Genomic DNA, 18382 nt, shown 5'->3' on the forward strand with positions numbered 1-18382 from the left:
ACAATAAAATGAAAATAAACTTTGATCGACACAAAAATATCGATAAAAATCATATTTCACCGAAATGTTATCGATTTGAATTGTCAAAAAGTTGTTTTTCTTGTCACTGGACTGCCACACGTGTTTACAAACTCCTGAAGTGCTTAGTTTTTTAGTTTTTTCGCAATAATTTCTTTAAATAATTTGTAAAAATGTCTGACAAGTAAGTTAGAATGTTTGTTTTAAAACTTTTATTATATATTAAAATCTTCGCTTGCCTACAGATATGCTGTCCCCAACAAGTTGCCGGGCAAAACTGTATCAGTCCTTGCGCACCGCAAACGCCGTATCCTTCAAGATAAAGCTACCATTGAGCAGAAGAAAGCATTAAAAACCAAAAGAGTTGCAAGTGCGAAAAGACACCATAAATTCCGTCGCCCGGAATCATTTGTTATGAATTATCTAAAAGCAGAAAGAACGGCTAATCGCATCAAGCGAACCATTCAACGCACCAACTTGGTGGCAACGAAAGATGCCGATAAAACCAATAAGAAACTACTTTTAGTTATGAGACACGCCGGGTAAGCAAACGTTATTAAATTCATAAACATTTAAAATTTTTGTTTATTCTGCAGTAAAAAGATCTTTGACCAAACCACGGATAAAATATTTAACACTCTGCACATGCCTAATCGCCACAATGCTGTATTTCTAAAAAATGATAAAGAAACACAAATACTGTTGAAGGTTATTGAACCGTTTGTAATTTATGGATACCCTTCATTGAGTACAATTCGGGAGTTGCTGTTTAAGAGGGGTTTTGCTCGCGTTAATAGCAGAAAAACGCCCATTCAATCCAACACTTTGGTTGAAGAACATCTTGGTGATAAAGGAATAATTTGTTTGGAGGATATTATTCATGAAATTTATACAGTAGGACCTAACTTTGATGCGGTTAAAGAGTTCCTTTGTTCATTCATGGTAAATGTTTTTATATTCATGTATCTAGTTGAATAATGCCACTGATTTCTTACATAGCTTACTAGTCCACGAGAAGGTTGGAAAAAAAAGGTTTCAGTACCGTACAAACGTGGTGGTGAATATGGCGACAGGGGCGATGCTGTCAATGAATTAATAATGCGTTGCATATAAGCATTGCGTTTTAGTTTAACAGTGGCTTTCAAATATTTTTATTTTCTTAAAAAATAAAATATTTTTAGAATAAGTGAATATAAATGAAATGTTTGTACTCTTAATTTGTATTATGGCTGATCAACAGAGCTTGGTAAAAGCAATTACCATTACATTCCTCAGTAATTGTAATTAGGATTCAATTCCTTCAATCCACAGCAAAGGAATTGATTACTTTTTCTATTACTTAGAAGTAATTTCAAATAGAATTTTTTTCTCTTAATTCCTTTACAAGGAATTGCATATTGTAATTGGAATTAATTACATGGTAGTAATGTGAGTTTTTTCCAATTCCTTTGAAAAGCATTGAAAATATAATCAATTTTCCAGGCATTTTAGTTTTTCCAAATACTCGAAGGAATGTAAAATTAATTGAGAAACTGACAGGTCATTCACGAATGTGAATATGGAATTTTGGTTGTGGTCAAAGATTAAAATCGAACCCATATATTAGACATATTTTCTCTAAAAGTATTGTATTTTATTTCTTGGCGAAGTATTAGGGCGGGTTATGCCTGCTTCGAAATATACGGGTCTTATCTTTCGCGAAGCGCGTTCATAAACCAACCAGCTACATGGAAGTTCTTCCAGTTAATAATTAACAATATGCAATAAAAAAAAAATACTTTTGAAATCGTTGTTATTGTAGCGGCTACAACAACCCCGCCCACTTCGACTAGTCCCTCAATCGTTGTCGTATGGGGTCCGTCCATAGGGACAGAGGCGGGAGTTGATTGGGGTTTAGTGGGAATGCGAAGAAATGTTTCGCGTCGTAGGGATGGGACATGGATTAGACAAGGGTTAGAGACATGAGCCACTTAACAGTAGTAAGGGTTTTTATTTTTTGAATTTTGAATTGTGTCGTTATTGCCGAGGACCATCGATATGTAGTTCAGAATTTTCTTAAGGCATCATTGGAAAATTTTATTTAATTTCAATTCTCTCTTTGCTCCATTAAAAAGAAAAAATAAAAATAATTGTTCATTCAAAAAACTACAAGAATTTATATTTCGACAACTATTCAAATGTCCAGCAAAAATGATTCGCTTATTGACGAGGACATTGATTATCAAACAGTTTCCACCGGCCACTCCATTAGCATTGAACGTCCCGAACGACTACATGAATGGCTCAAAGCTGATGATATCGAATACATACGTCACAAATGCATTACACATCCTCTACAAAAACTCAATCTTCGAGAACTACGTGAAGCGCTTGATAATCTCGATATAAAATTTACTGATATTGAATACAATCGTCTCTTTCTTAAAATCAATCAAAATCGGGACTTTCTTTGCGACTGGAATGAATTTGTATCCTACTTGATATTTGGTTTCCAAGAAGATGATCCGAGTACCCAGAAGGAGGCACTCATTCTACCTATATCGACTGCACCAGTAATTAAAAAATCTGAACATCGCTCACCCATTTGCTCTATAAGTTTATTACGCGCACAAGCAGACGAGATGGACGAGGATGATGAGGGTGGCAAACAAATAAATCCGGCTCTTGAAGATTCGCCAGAAGCTTGTGGGATGTGGATAACAGCTAGTCATGAGGGTCAAATACGTTTCTGGTCTAATACACTTGAGCCGCTGCGTAGTGGCACTTCGGAAAGTAGTAAGTTTTCGACCTGTTTAAACTGTGAAAGGGATATACATATGTATGCATATACATTCATTTTGGCCGAGTTGAACAAAGTACGCCAGTCGTTCCTTTCTGTGCAGACTGATGCCAATTGGAAATGCCAAGTCCTTCACTTGGTCTTGCAGCACTATGTCAACGCAGTGGTAAAGCTCATCCAGCATATCGTTCCATCGTCTGCGGTATTCGCCGCAAAATCTTTCTCTCGAATACTCCAAGAGCCGCCTCATCGGATGTTGGTTGGTTGGTTGGTTTAAGTGGATTGTTACCCTGATGAGAAGCAATTAGCAAGTTGGCCATTTCGATTTCACAACTCGTGCAACCGCCATTTGGCGGCTTTGCTAAATTTCAGTACGTCATACAGAGAGAGGCAGCTGAACTCTGCAGGAATGGTTTGCGGAGTGTCTTTAGCCTCATCTTTGCGTGGCCTGGACACTCACATAGCAAGTGTTCGACTGTCTCTTTTGAGCTCGGGTCATCGCAACTGCGGCATAACCTATTGAAGGGCAGTCCTATCTTTTCGGCATGCACCCCAACGGTCCAGTGCCCTGTGCAAACTGCAGAAAGTTTGTAGGCATCTGTTCTGCTCATTCCTAAAAGAGCTTTGCTTTTAAGTGTGTCGTAGGTCACCCAGAACTGTCGGATAATCCTGTAAGATCCTGCGCAGTTCCACCTTTGCTTGGCCCTTGCGAATGATAAATCTCAGTAATTTTTTTCTTAATCTCCCCTGGCTATCTGAGAGGTTATTCACCTGCGTTCTCTCGAGTACATTCTCTTTGATGTACCTTACTGCCTCCATAATAGCAAACGTCTCGCCCTGGAAAATGCTTGCTTGTTCTGTCGGCAGAATGATAACTTTAGGTTAAATTGCTCAATGAAAACCCCTGCAACAACTCCGCATTCCTTCTTTGACCCATCCGTAAACACAGTTAAGTCCGGAAAGAACCCGAAATTTTCCTGATTGCAGTCACTGTGGCTTGGGAATTTCGAGCGGGGTTTATGGTGAGCCCATATTATGTGTAATAATACTTTGAATTCCGCTTAGCTTTTTAACTACGTAACTTAGTAAGGGTTGGCCCCCAGACCAGCGCCTCGTAGTAGATTATGGGTCAGACTATAGCCGTGTACATCCAGTGCACAATTCTTGGTTTCAAACCCCATCTGTTGCCCAACTTTCTCTTGGCTGCATAGAAAGCCACTGTGGCCTTCATAGCACACTCTTCAATGTTTGGGATCCAGAACAACTCCAAGGTATTTCACCTTGTTTGACAGATCCAGTTCCGTTCCTCAGAACTTTGGTTTAGTAAAATTAGGTAATTTTGTTTTATTTGTGAAAAGCATAAGGTCACTTTTCTCAGGGTTGAATATAGTAATTTTCTTAACAGATGGCAACCCTATTCAAAAAATAAATGATTAGTGATTTTCTAGAGGCCAATTATTTTCATTTGGCACCTCATTTTTTGTAATCCAACGAACGGGGCGGATCTTATAGTTTTTTTTAAAAAAGGCCACTGTCCTATCGATAGCGAATATTTTAGAGAAAATCTCGTCAAAATCCGTTCAGTAGTTTTCGAGATTACCCCGTACAAACAATCTCGACTTTCCTTTGTACTATGTATAGATTTATATTTATATATATTTATATTTATATTTATATTTATATTTATTATAATCATCTAACCATCTCAACTCTCCTTATGTAAAGTATTTAAATTATTACTCTTTACTTTGTACTTTACTTTATCTATGTACATACATTAGGGCGGTGAGGGGCACCGAAATTGCGCATATGGAAACTGTGCATTTAGACATTATTTCGGTTTTCAAACGAAAGTGTGCATGTATGCATTATTTCGGGTTTTTCATATGCATTATCTCGGTTTTCAACCGAAACTGTGCATATATGCATTATTTCGGTTTTTTTCATATGCATTATTTCGGTTTTCAAACGAAAGCATGCATATGCATAATTTCGGTTTTTCTAATATGCATTATTGCGGTTTTCAACCGAAACTGTGCATATATGCATTATTTCGGTTTTTTTCATATGCATTATTTCGTATGCACAGTTTCCATATGCACAATTTCAGGGTGCCGGGCGGTGACTATGCGCGTATAGCATAGGAGGATTCTACGTGTAATTCTAAGCAAATTTTCTGAAGAAACTATGGGTCTAAAATGAATTTGAAGTTAGCCAAATTGGCAAACTCCAAATTGGTTTTAGACCCAAGCTATGTGCTATACGCGCATAGTAAAAAAAAAGGAGTGAGTACTAGGTACTCATGAAGTTTGATGTGTAAACATATTCGAACGGCAAAGCATAAAAGTACGTTTACATATAAATATAATCTCAATCAAAGCTCGTTAGCTGTCAAATTTGTTGTGCTTGTTATTCACACAACTCGAGGAAAAGTTAAACTTCTTCTCTGTGCCACCGTGGTCACTTTTTTCTGCAACACATATTATGCCAATTAAATATATTTTAACTGAATATTTTATTAAAAATACCTTTACAAACCTATTTTCCTTACAAGCGTCAATTTTTGTTTACTTTAACATTTAACATTCCACCTCTTCTTCGCAAGTTTAATCGATAAAACTAGGTTGGACACCAAAAAGTTATCGGGTTAATCTGAGATATTTTTAATTATAATTTTGCATGGCTAATCTCTTTTTCTAATAACAGATTAGGGAGTTAAGCTCGAAAATTTGGATAATCTTTTTATATGTAAAGCTATTATTAGGCGATTCAGTTACATACATACAAATGTAGGTTAGGTTAGAAATTAAACATTAAAATATCTTGGAAACACCGCATCAGTTATTGTTTTTGATTATAGTTTGAGCATTTCTATTTGTATATATTCCTAAATTTAGTTTTTCTTTTCGGAATATAATCTGTGGTTCATGTAAATGAGAGCGATTTTCGGGAGAGTTGTGTAGAGATTGAAGTTGCAGGATTTTACCCGATGCTTTTTGACACGAAAAGTATTGGATCAGAACTATTATTTCATCCATACATATGCATATTATACATACATATATTCATGTATGTTCATCAGTTATCAACGGTCCCAGTTAAAATGATTTCAGCACTTTTTTAAATTTTCGCCTTGCTTTTTTATCAAAATAGACTACTAAGCCTATGCCTAAAACCCTCTACGAATATCAAAACCAGCGCATGAATCACGTATGGCGACAATCGTCTGAACGATATCGTGTCGAGATTGTCTTGCTTCATAAAAATCAAAAATTGTTTGATCATTTGTGCGATATCGTCAACTCAATTCCAGTTTTGCTTTACGTAACAGTAACAGTAACACTTAACAGCAACAAAAATGCATTTATTATTTTCTTATGAAAGTATACCTCAAAACTTGCTAAAATTCCGAGTCCCAATTTATAACAGGTGTCGATATGAAAATAAAAAACAACATCAAACCAACAAGTTATTTAAAAAAATGTATTTTTGAATTTTTTTCGTGAAGAACCTACGCATGCCCACGCTCTTATTAAAATTCTTAGTATTGAATTTAAGAACTTTAGTGGCTTCCTTGGGACATATAAATTATTTTATAGAGAAATTTCGATTCGATTCCCGTTTGTGGATGAATTGCCTTTACAAAAATACCACAAACGTTTACATTGCAGACTAAGAATTTTTAGATTTTTGTCCACTACTGTTCTCGATGTTTTTGCTCCTTAACTGTAGAAGTCTATAATAATTATGCCAATTCGTCTTTCTTGAATTCTTAATGAGTGTATTTTTTTCTTGGATATCTCTGTAATTTGGCGTTAAGGCTTCTGAAGAGACCCCCAATGTGAGATCAGATATCAGCCGAGTTGTAACCAAGAGTGATATCCAGAACGTCTTCTCTCTGCAGAGGGGATTCACGAAGATCATAATGGCGAATTTCCACTAGGCATTGAAATGACAAAAAATTTATTCTATTTAAAAAATTCCATGTGGAAATGAACTTAATGACTATTTTTTTAACGTAATGACATGATTATTTTTTAATGCCTAACTTTGTCATTTAAAATTTTTGCAATTTAATGCCTAGTGAAAATCCAGCATAAGAGTTGTATTGTCATTTTATACATATATGTAGGGTTAAACACAAACTGGGAAAAATTATAGAATTTAAGAAGCTATCACATATCGTTTTGATGCCTTGTGAATCTCCTAGTTATGCAGATCTTAAACTTTAATATTTCCCAGAAAGCGTGTACACGAAAATTGTACGTGTCTCCATGTACATATGTATATGTTTGTATGTATGTTCACTTTTAAATAAAGTTTCCGTGGGAGTCAATGACTGGAATAATGAAATTGTCACAGAAGAAAATATGGGTTACGTTTTATTTATGTAATAAATAAGTATGTATGTATATATGTAACAACATGTCCGTAAACCAAACTTTCGTAAAAGGTAATTTACATATCATTTCGTAAACTTATGTAGGTTCGCGTGTTTGATTTGAGAAGAAATCGTTTAAGCTGCAAAGGAATTTAGTACATAAATGGCGAATGGCGGATGGGCGTACCAACGAATAAATAATGCAATATTTAAATTTATTGCTTAAGACATGCTGCTACATTAGTGCAAACATGTTTACATACATATGTACATGCAGTTCTTACTTATGTAGTTATATTTTTCACAATCATGTCAAAATGTAAAAACATTCGCAAACAACTGTTGACGTTTTAACGACTTTTGTGGCATTTGATTTGGTTATTATTCGTTGGCATGTCGCATGTGGCATGCGACAATAATGGATGGCACCTGTTGCATCACCCACATACCAAATAAGAAACTTGTTATTTTCTGTAGTAATTTTCTTTTCTTGGTACTCGTATACATATATATCACAGCATACCGGAGGAGGAGCGGAGCAGCACATTTGTATGCCACTACTTCGCTTGCTGTTTATATTTTTGCGCAAGGAGCGCTTCTTGACGCGCACCAAACGAGTGATTAGACATCAACCGGAGCCTATGCTGTTGAGTTCATATAAGGCGCATATTAAAGCAATCAATTCCATCGTATACATTAATACGCCGAAAATATTGATATCGTAAGTAAATGCATGTTGTTTTTTTTTTTTTGTGTATTATTTTGGTAATTAAAATTGTATTAAAATCGCTGTTTTATTGAATACTTTTTCCGATTTAGCGGCAGTCACGATTGTTCTTGCCGCTTATGGTCACTTGGCGGTCGTTATCTTGGTACTTTGGGCACACCTTTACCCTGGCTTAGGTTATCACCCTTCGAAGCAGTGGAGGAAGATCAACAATATCGTATGCCGCCCGACATCAAAAAAGTGGCAAGCTCCACAACAATGAAGGTAAATTTACTTAGATAATTTCGAGGGTGTAGAAACATAAATTTTAACACATATGCACAAATGGAGATATCTCACAAAATTGTGTTTAACGTGGATTTTTCTTGCTCTAACTTACTCTACTTTTTGTTTCATGAGCCTGCGCTAAATGGGACTAGAGCAATTTAGAGCACGATTTTCTGCACCAGCTTTTTTTATGGAGTAACTTAGAGCAAGCAAACACACATACACACTTTACATTTGACGAATTGAACTGTCGAGCAATCAACTGTTTTGAGAATTTCTACCTGAAAAGTGTTTCATGAGATTTATGATCTGACTTGCTCTATTGTTTTTTTGACAGCTGCTCTATTCTGCTCTAAGTTGAGCTGCTTTGCACTTTTTTCGGTTTCATTAAACACAACTATTGTCACTTAACTTAATCAGCTGACCACAAGTGTATGTAGATACTTTTTCTGCCGGCAAACCTGTCGTTGGGCAATCGGAAACCGGAGCGTTGTTGTTCTAACAGCACATAAATCACCCGAAGAGTTTTTGGGGAATAATAGTTGCGTTTTTTTACTAATTTCCAGTAAAAGTTTTTACGAATTTTCATGTTTTGGCGTTTTCGTACGCAAAAACTTGCAAAGTAGGGGAAATTGAGAGAGCGAAAAATGACAGCTGAAGTTGCAAGTTTTTACTGGATAAATTTTTACTTTTAAGAATAGTTGCAAGTTTTTACTGGATTTTACTGGATAAATTTTTACTTGTAAGAATTTGCCAGTACGAAAAACAGCTGATCGCATGTTGCTGGATGAAATTTAAACTAATAAGGAAACTGTTTGTGGCCTCTTATTGTTGAATTTCACAAAATAAACCTATTTAAATACAAAATAGATTGTTTTATAAGGAATTTGCTGCGAATAAACAACCAATTTATCAGCTGTTCATGAAACTTGCAAATTATTACTGGAAAAGCGTTCGCGTACTTTTTTGCAAATTTTTTCTATGAGAGCGAATTCTTAGAAATAAAGTTACTGGAGAGTTATTGGCAAGTTACTGGATAATTTGTAAAAAAACACAATTAATGTTGGAGTGACTGTTCTTTGCCGGATATGAATCTGGATCGTTCAGGTTAGACCCCACTGCAGAGGGAGCGTGCAAAACGTCCCTCTCTTGGGTCTTTCGCTATGCATCGGATGAACGAAATTGTTTGCACAAAATCAAAGCGGAAATAGGATATTCGAAAACATGTATTTGAAAGAAAGCACTCACCATTTAATGTATGTATGTATGTATATTCTAACTTCCAAGTTCCAAAGTTATTCATCCCACTTTGCTGAATTTTATATGTTGGGGAACATTTTTGTGGTATCATTTGTAATAATAGTTGTGGCTTTATTGACGAGCAGCGCCCGAATTTAATACCTCACACCGGTGGTGCCGGTATCAATTACCAAGCACGCACTTACATATGTACATATGTACTTTGAATAAATTAACATTCATCAGCGTTTGTTGATCAAATAAAACGATTTTAAATAAAACACTACAGTACAAAATTTAATCGAACAAACCGAGACATTTGCGAAAGGAACCGAACTGGAAATTAAGCACTCATCAAAGGACTTTTAGTTTGAGTATTCAGACTTTTTACATTTATTGGGTATACATTGAGAACTAAAGATCTACGATTATTGTACACTTGCACTTTATCGACATCATACGACACTTGTACTATATAGACGTATAGTGACTTATAAATACGCGCTTATTCATAATTACATTTTAGCGAAATTGATACTGCGTTTTTTCCTTAACAATTGCTAGCATTTAGCTTCTTTTATGTATTTGTGTTATTTATCACTTTTTAATAAGTGAAGTAAGCCCTCACTTTATTTATTTATATTTGCGAAAATTCATTCACGAATAATGCACTATAAATTGCTTTTTGCCTTTGCCTTCACACATGACAGTTTTGTTAACTGTTCGAAATGACCGCGGCAGCGTACGATGCCACGTGGTGTATGTACAAACCGCTATCCGTACGGAAATGCCAAAAACTACAGGGTGGTGTTAGTCAGGTATGTGCTTACAACGATAAGCGTAGTAGGAAACAACTCGAAAGGAAAGGCGCAAAATAAAAGGAAACGGAAATAAAAGGCAAAAAATTGAATAAAAACTTCAATGAGAAAATATTATATGTATATCAAATATAGGTAATAAATTAATTACCCATGCACATTGAGTACAAAAAATATGCGATTGAAGTGATTCTAATGGTCTGATTATGCATACTTCGCATAACTTCGCACAACTTCGCATAAACTTTAAACTGTAATTTCGTATGTACTTTGTATGTATTCTATTACCCATAAATTAGCAGAACTTTTAAAAACTTAGGGATACGTTTAGTTTAGTTTTTGCTTCATATTTTCTTAAGTTAAATTTTTATTGCACTGGTAAAAATGGTTGTGCAAAGTTATGCGAAGTATGCATAATCAGACCTTTAAGCTTTATGCACTCGTTATTCAATTCATGATCTGTTGATAATACTTTTGACCCAGCTACGTAGAAATTTCGCGCTGCTTCTCTGACAAGTCGAACCTTTGATGTAGTCAGCAACAACCTCGCATTATTAAGTTAAAACGTCACACCAAGTTTTTAGCGCTTTTGCCACACAAACAACTTATAGTTCAAAAATACGCTGGAAGCCTAATAAAAGGCACCCAACGCTTTACTTCCTTGAATTTACCAAAAACTATACCACCAAAAATTTATCAAAAATATCGTTTCAATAACTTCAATTAGTAATCAACAAATACATTCGAAATTCTTCCACATTCAGGTGATTAGCGGCGTTCAAGAAGATAAAATGCCAGCACCTTACGATCCGAAGGCAGCGGATGATGATGAAGCCGTTGCAGCAGAAGCTACAGCGCGTATGTACGGCAAACCTTTGAAAGAACCCATTCTTGGTAAATACTTTGAATTGCCCGGCAAGAGTGCTACCGAACAGCGTATCGATTTGGATACATCACTTTCGTATATACCGGTTTTTACACATTTGAAAATACACGAAGCCGATGATATTGAACGGCCACCCACACCACCGACAATACGTCGCATAGGCAATGAAGACTATATGGAGTTTTATAATCCGAAAAAGAAGTGGGGACCAGGACAGAAAAAACCAAAAGAGTTTAAATAATGGATAAAGACAAAAATTAGAAGAAAGAAATGGCAGCAAATAATCGCACAGGTGTTCCGGAATTATTGCAAATTTTCTAGTAATTTGAAACTACATATGTACATACATTTGTATATTGATAGCATAATATCTATATTCTGTATTTACTTTATATAATAAAAATTTTCAACTCATTACAAGTCATTAAACATTATGCATATTTCTTATGAGCTATATACATAGTTAGTTAAAAAAAGAATTGTGCATAATTTTCATAGGTAAATGTTACACTCTAACTTACTCTTGTAATAAAGAACACGCATCAAACATTTGGCCGGCAATATGTAGATAATTGGTTGGCTCTTTCTGCGAGAGTAAATGGAAGCAGTGTGCCACTAATTTTTTTAAAGCAATGATATTAATCTCATCTCCGTCAGTAGCGGATATTTGAACGTATCCACTCGGTGCATCGCGCTATTGTATGTAATAAAAAAAAAAATTTATAAATAGCATAGATATAAAAAAGTGTGTCTCACATACCAGTCTATCGAGAAAATGCAAAAGCACATGACCCACAGACGCAATTTTCATGTAGGCATCGCGCGATGCCTTCGCAATCAAGTTTAGGCGCCGGCCCGCTACCTCCAGAAGCAAACGTGCAATATGTTCATCGTCGCGCAACTCTTTTAACAGCGGCTCACCGTGAGCGTCGTAACCATGCGCGTACATTTCCACTGCCTGCATTAACAAAAAAAAAACAACAATTTTTGTAATGTTATACAGGTGATTTAGCAAAACCAAACACTAACTTGTTGACGTATAAGCGCCGTTTTCTTCAACTTCCAACTTTCTGCCAATGCCATAATCTTCTGCATACACTCCTCATGCTCTAGCACGTACAACTGCTCCAAGTCTTCGCGTATTAAGTCCATTGAGGCAGTAATTACTTTGCATAAGAAATGCTCACGTTGCTGTTGCAACACCAAATCCGCTTCTGGCAGCTCAAAAGGCAGCTCTTTATTGATATCACTGAAGAAAGCCTTATTTGCCATGGCATCGAATACATTTGTAATGGGTTTAGGCATTTTAATTTGAAATTCTGCTATCAAATGTAATACAGCGCATAACTCATAGTGCAATTGTAACAACTCTTCAATAGCATTGTGCTGTTGCAACGCGAGATACTGCAGGGGAAGCTGACCATCCGTCAGCGACTCCTCGAACTTCAATTCACGGCTGTTGTGGTCGAGTGAACTGCTGAAATGTTCTAAAAATTGTAAACTTAATTCGAGAAATTCAGGCACCAAAGCGGCAGACATTTCGATATCCTGTTGGCACATTTTATCCTTCGGCAAGCGACCCGCCTTTTGTATTAGTTTCATAGTCGATTGCAGTGGATACTTAAGAGTGGCATTCCAAAGCATACAACAAATGCCATGCTTCAACGCATAATCTACCGGCTTGAAGTTGGACATGCATGTGAGTGCAGCGCGCATATATTGCAAGCATGGTAAATTTTTACTCCAATGTACCATATACTGCCATGACATAAGACTGAGCAGCATACCCGATTCCAAACTAAATGGAAAATGTTCGCGCAGAAGTGCCAATTTTTTTAGTACTGGATCATCTGTGGACTCGACTCGACAAGAAGGTTTCTTGTCTGACAAGCATTGATCACCCCCACCTACATTAATAGCTAACTCCTCGTTGTCTTCGATTGTATCCGTAATAGTTGGAGTCTGACTTTTCTCTTGCACACCAATCTCGTCTACTAGTACTACTTCGGTTTCAAGAATTTTCAAAGGATGTATGCGGGAGTTGATCAACCATTGGGCAGTAAGATCCGTGACAATGCCTTTGCCCCCGTTGACAATAAATTTTAAACTACAATCTGGTGGTTTATATGGTAGTTCGGGCATAACGGGTTCAGTACTCTGTATTGGATGCCTGAAATAATGTCAATAGTTTACGTATGCATCACAAAACTGTTCATATATATAAATTTTATGCACTTACTCTACAGTGGCGCCTAATATTGAAATATCTTCCAATTTGCCGATGAGTAAACCCCATTGTGCTTGATCGTGTGAGATTTGTTCCCACTTTTCTTCTTCCTCTGCCTGCGAACCCTCGTCGCAAGAGCCCTTATAATTTTTAAAAAGAAAAAGATATTAAATAAAATATCAAACAATTCAATATCACAACTGTTTATCGTACTTCTTTAAAGCCCCGTCGAAGTTTGGCTGCCACTGACTTACACACAATGGCCGCAAGTAAGCCAAGTGATTTGGGACTTTCCAAAAGTATTTCACGCACATCCTGCCACCATTGTGAGATGGCATTGTATGCATAGTCGTTGACACGATCGCCTGCTAATTCGCAGAACGCTTTGATCATAGCTGCCAGCCGTGACATATCAGCAATAACTTCATCACTGAAAAGTAAGTAAATAGTTTTGTAAAGTTTAAAAATACCAAACCTGCCTTCTAGCTGTACTAACCAGTTTTGATATCGGAATGGCTTCTCCATCCAAAAGTGTAGCGCCAAAACCATCAAATCTTCAGCAGGTATTTTTGCTTTAACCGCTGCCGATTTTAACTCTTCAAAGCACAAACCGCTTTCGAAAAATTCCCTAAAAAGCCGCCCACTTATATAGCCAAAGCTTTCGATTTTTTCGCGTAGGAGCGGTAATTTATCCTCAATATCAACTTGAAAAATGCTTAAAAAGTCAACAAAGTCACCATCTTCCTGACACCGCTCTTGAAATGTCACCCGTCCACTAAAATGAGCACCTTCGTCGATATCGCTTTGGGTTGGTTGTGCACATTTGTCGCCCAGTAATAAAACGACTTGGTTGATAGTTACCAAATCACAATCATCTAATTCTAAATAGTCATCGAATTCTGCTTCGCTTGGCCGCTTCATTGTTAAATAAAATTCTGCGAGCCGTTTGTAATTATCAACCATAATTTTAAAACTACCGTGCTCTGCATTTGCGTCGCCGTCCTCCTCTTGCGTTTCTGTGCATAATGAGTCGGCAAAGGCGGATACAATTTTTTGAAATATATGCGGTTTTAACTGCTTATTTTTCTTTAACATCTCAAGGCATTGTTGGCGTACTTCGATCGTTTGAAAGCCTGCGGCTACTTGGGTAATTTCGTCCATGCTAGTAGAAGTTTCACCTTCTCGCAAAAGATTCTTGAGCCGACGAAACAAGTGTACATCGCGTGAAGTTTTCGAGTTGGTCTCACTTAGCGCAAAATGGAAGGGTATTTGCATCTCTTTGACGCTACTATCGCTGGGATCTAAAAACAAGCAATAATTCGGTGAGGATGATTTCACCTTCATGCCTGGTGGTACGCCTAAAAAATTAGACATGAAAACAAAGTAAATATATTCAGTTAGATATTTTTTTCTCCTCGTTACTCACCCATTAAACCATGTGTATTGTATGCTAATTGTCCATTTTTGGTAACCGTGAATGCGGCAACTTTTGGACCATTTTGCAATGCCCAGATCTCCAAACAACCCAAACGTGGCGCATATATAACGAGAAACAGTGCTTTTCGATGTTGTGTTTGTACTCCTTTCAGTGAACGTTCTTTTACAGGCACAAACGCAAATTGTGCGTCTCGATAGCCCTTCCATACACGTAACGCTATTCCACGTTGCAGGTCGAAAAGAACAAGACGATCTAAGCTATCAGTTACGACAGCCAGTCTACCATTTGGTGCGAGCGCAACATTGAAGCCATCACGCTTTTTATCATATAATTGCGAACGTGTACGCATCATTGATTCCTTTGCTATAGAAGGTGTATCATCTTCTTTCCTCTCGGGCTGTCCAAATAATTTTCCCCAAACACTACGATAAGTCAAATCTAAGACACCTTTTGCTACATCACTTAACGTTGTCGTACGGTAGCCTTCTTCTGCATAATAAAATCCCATATATGGATCTGCACCTACTCCAAGCACCAACGAATGTTGAATGGGCGTAGTTGAAACTTTAGCATAACATCCAATACCAACAGCCTGCTCAATGATGTGATCATACATGGTGGTATAACGTGGGCCAGTGAATACGGCGTCGTTAATAATAGTACCATTTTGTTTTGAAAATTTAAATTTTTGGTACTTTAGTAAATCTGCTGTAGGCAAGCCTGACGCTTCATTAGGCGTATTACGACCAAATGTACGGTTAAAATTGTAACGTAAATTTACAAGCAATGGAAACATATCGCTGCCTTTAATAATGCACATACAGTCATCGTAAGTAATGTATACAAAAGAATCAGCTTCGGAATGTCGTGGTGGACTATACGCTTTGATGCTCAATGCTGGATTTTCATGATAACTGCAAGGTAATATAATTTAATAAAAATTCCATATAAATATAAATGGGCATATTATGTTTGTACATACATTCTACTTACCTTTGCGAAAATATTTTAATGCCTGCATCTGTGTAAAATAACACTTTGCCAGTATTAAGACCGATTGCAATGCAAGTCCATTCGGCGCCTGCGCTAACACTTTTGCCATATATAGGTAAACAAAGTAGGGCCGTGATAATTTGATTTGGATCATCAAGTTCACCACACCAACTTAGTACATAAGTGCTAACTTGAGATTTATTATCCCATTGGGATGAGAGTAGTGCCAGCTTTTCGCCCTGACCAAAAGCGATGAGCTCACCCGTTGGTGATATTGCATAGTTTACAGCATTTAACCAATTCTCATCTGGGAAGTGTGCATTTAGTAGGCATAAACATTAAAATTGAAAATTTTGAGATTCGATTATTCACTTACCATGACCTAAACCAAAAAATTCTTGCACTTTGCGAAAATCACGAATTTGTCCATAAGATTTTACTTCGCAAGACATTTTTGGAATTCCACAGCATTAAATTTATATTTAAAAATAGCAATTTAGTTTCTCAGTCGGGAACAGCAATTCACGAAGCACCTTGCTAAGGTCCAGCTCCTTTGGGACTTGCCGTATGTAAATGAAGTTTATTTTATTATGCTTCCTGGAAAATGTTCACGTATTTTTGAATTGAGTGCTCCAGATTGTTTATTAACAAATTTGCAAGCAAAGAAAGTTAAAAATTCACCAATTTGTGGCACAAATGACGTAGAGCTGGTATACTATCGATAGCATCGATAGTTGAAAACTGTCGCCTATATCGATAGTTTTTGAAAACTATCGATGTCGGTTTTAGCGAAACTTTACATCTCTTAACATGACATTATTATTTTTTTTATCCAAGAAAATTAACAATACAGTCGGCAAAAAAAATTTGTGGTTGTTGGAATTTTTAGCAACTATAAGCTTACACTGAGTTATAGTAAAATTTAATAAAATATAAAACCGCTTACACAAAATTTGTATAGAAATTCGTATTAAAAGGTTGAAATTTTTATGATTTTGCAGTTTTTTATGTTTTGTACAACTTTTATAAAAAATTAGTAGACACTAAACAAACAAACAAAAAAAATTGTCAAAACTGCTAAAAATGTTGTGGTGCTATTATTTTGACCAGTACTTTATTCGTTTTCTTATAATATGGTAAAATGTTAATAAATTCCTTTGTCCGGTTTTTGATATGCGCCTCCGTATTTGATCTCAGTTGCACTTTTATAAGTATGAGTTGTCAATTTAAACGAATATCTTTTGTTTTGTTTGTTTTGTAGTATTAAAAATGTATTTTTATAGCCAATTTCTCTGCTTTGCACGACAAAAGGGGCAAACAAAATCCGAATTTAATTTTTCCATATAAAAAATAAATTCAGATTTTGCCTGTCGCTATTCAGGTGGATGCATGTGTATGTATATAAGTATATATAATGCAGACGCATAAATTAATAAGTTTATTTTATTATTATAAGAAGTTCTTTTTGATGTACCCAAATTTAAACAACTTTATATAATTTCTTTGATTCACAAAGTATTTTATAAATTTTATGAATTTAATATTTAATTTTCAAGCAATTTAGCATTTCAATTCAATACCTCTCACGACGATAGTACTATCGATACTATCAATGTTTTCAACTATCGTTTTGAAAACTATCGAGTGGCGGTACTATCGATAGTATCCCTGGTCTAAAATGACGTATAGTTTCGTTTCTTTTTCTTTGTTTTGTATACACAGCTGATTGGTTTTGACAGCTTTGTTACACAGGGTAACACAAAGATTTTAGTACATGATGAGGATAAAAAATCTTTTATTTTAAAATTTTCCCATAAATTTACTTCCGTTATTCTAGGTCAGAGGTTTTCAAACTTATTATAGACGTTGGCCACCGTTTGTGATTCCACACTACTAGAAAACATTCTGGACTCTTCTCTCTCCACGGAGACTGAGCCGTCGGCTCAAAAGGTTGCATTTACGAAGGACAGAGAAAGGGGAAGAATGCAATCCCTTGTTGCGAAAATGGTAGTAGAAAAGTACGCAAAGTAGGCAATTAGTGGTGAAATTCCTTTTGTAAATTCTAAAATATTTGCAGGAAATCTGGCATTTTAGACGAAATCTTAATATATCTACGTGAATTACGTAATTTATGTGCTATTTAGCTGTATAAAAACTGCAAAGGACTAAAAATTAAAATAAAATTACTATGAGATTTATGTAATCATCCAATTTAAAAACAATTTATGTTTTCATCAGTTAAAGGTGCTTCATAAGCATATACAAATAAACATATTGGACAAAAGCTTATACTTCTATTTCACAGCAAAGCTACACTTTTTTCAAGTAAATTTGCAAAGATGCGACACGGTGCCATCGCTAAGGGAGCGGTGCGAGAGAGACAACTGTCAGTTTATCGAACCTTGTATTATCGAATCATGATTCAAGCCAAGAAGGATGAAGCCCGGAGTTCTACAGGGTGGTGTTCTATCATTGTAATTGTTTAATTTCGAACCTTCCTCAACCACCGGAAGGAGTTTCCCTGATCTCATGTGTTGTTGATATTGGCGTCCGGCATAGAGTCCGACCGATTAATCGGCATCGGCATCTCGTTGCTGTAAGTATTGTTA

At 36.2% G+C, this 18382-nt stretch overlaps 3 protein-coding genes across 3 annotated transcripts; 2 read left to right on the forward strand and 1 right to left on the reverse strand.

Annotated features, from left to right (window-relative positions):
* Positions 1 to 72: 72 nt before the first annotated feature.
* Positions 73 to 1211, forward strand: LOC118741067 (60S ribosomal protein L7). Its single transcript, XM_036472888.1, has 4 exons — positions 73 to 202; positions 264 to 560; positions 615 to 960; positions 1018 to 1211. Exons 1-4 carry the CDS (start codon positions 192 to 194, stop codon positions 1129 to 1131), a joined length of 768 nt encoding a protein of 255 aa, XP_036328781.1. The 5' UTR covers positions 73 to 191; the 3' UTR covers positions 1132 to 1211.
* A 984-nt stretch (positions 1212 to 2195) lies between these two features.
* Positions 2196 to 11532, forward strand: LOC118742017 (WD repeat-containing protein on Y chromosome). The gene is made up of 4 exons (XM_036473986.1): positions 2196 to 2793; positions 7656 to 7899; positions 7998 to 8169; positions 10994 to 11532. The coding sequence occupies exons 1-4, from the start codon at positions 2196 to 2198 to the stop codon at positions 11354 to 11356; spliced, it is 1377 nt and encodes a 458-aa protein (XP_036329879.1). The 3' UTR covers positions 11357 to 11532.
* Positions 11460 to 16487, reverse strand: LOC118741070 (rab3 GTPase-activating protein regulatory subunit). Its single transcript, XM_036472891.1, has 9 exons — positions 16150 to 16487; positions 15774 to 16080; positions 14769 to 15694; positions 13839 to 14700; positions 13556 to 13772; positions 13355 to 13482; positions 12145 to 13285; positions 11876 to 12073; positions 11460 to 11809 (listed from the first exon to the last, which is right to left on the reverse strand). Exons 1-9 carry the CDS (start codon positions 16223 to 16225, stop codon positions 11633 to 11635), a joined length of 4032 nt encoding a protein of 1343 aa, XP_036328784.1. The 5' UTR covers positions 16226 to 16487; the 3' UTR covers positions 11460 to 11632.
* Between the last annotated feature and the right edge of the window lie 1895 nt (positions 16488 to 18382).

The sequence above is a fragment of the Rhagoletis pomonella genome, unplaced genomic scaffold (genome assembly GCF_013731165.1).
Source record: "Rhagoletis pomonella isolate Grant_MI unplaced genomic scaffold, Rhpom_1.0 Rhpom_scaffold_00006, whole genome shotgun sequence".
NCBI classification, from domain to species: Eukaryota; Metazoa; Arthropoda; class Insecta; order Diptera; family Tephritidae; genus Rhagoletis; species Rhagoletis pomonella.

Bases quoted from the DNA above. Each gene is read 5' to 3' on its own strand.
- LOC118741067 (XM_036472888.1), top strand. The intron at 561-614 runs GTAAGCAAACGT...TTTATTCTGCAG, and splicing joins TTAGTTATGAGACACGCCGG to TAAAAAGATCTTTGACCAAA. The intron at 961-1,017 runs GTAAATGTTTTT...TTTCTTACATAG, and splicing joins AGTTCCTTTGTTCATTCATG to CTTACTAGTCCACGAGAAGG.
- LOC118742017 (XM_036473986.1), top strand. From the start codon at position 2,196: ATGTCCAGCAAAAATGATTCGCTTATTGACGAGGACATTGATTATCAA. The intron at 2,794-7,655 runs GTAAGTTTTCGA...TATTTTCTGTAG, and splicing joins TAGTGGCACTTCGGAAAGTA to TAATTTTCTTTTCTTGGTAC. The intron at 7,900-7,997 runs GTAAGTAAATGC...TTTCCGATTTAG, and splicing joins ACGCCGAAAATATTGATATC to CGGCAGTCACGATTGTTCTT.
- LOC118741070 (XM_036472891.1), bottom strand. From the start codon at position 16,225: ATGTCTTGCGAAGTAAAATCTTATGGACAAATTCGTGATTTTCGCAAA. The intron at 14,701-14,768 runs GTGAGTAACGAG...CTAATTTTTTAG, and splicing joins CAATACACATGGTTTAATGG to GCGTACCACCAGGCATGAAG. The intron at 12,074-12,144 runs GTTAGTGTTTGG...TTGTTAATGCAG, and splicing joins CGGCGCTTATACGTCAACAA to GCAGTGGAAATGTACGCGCA.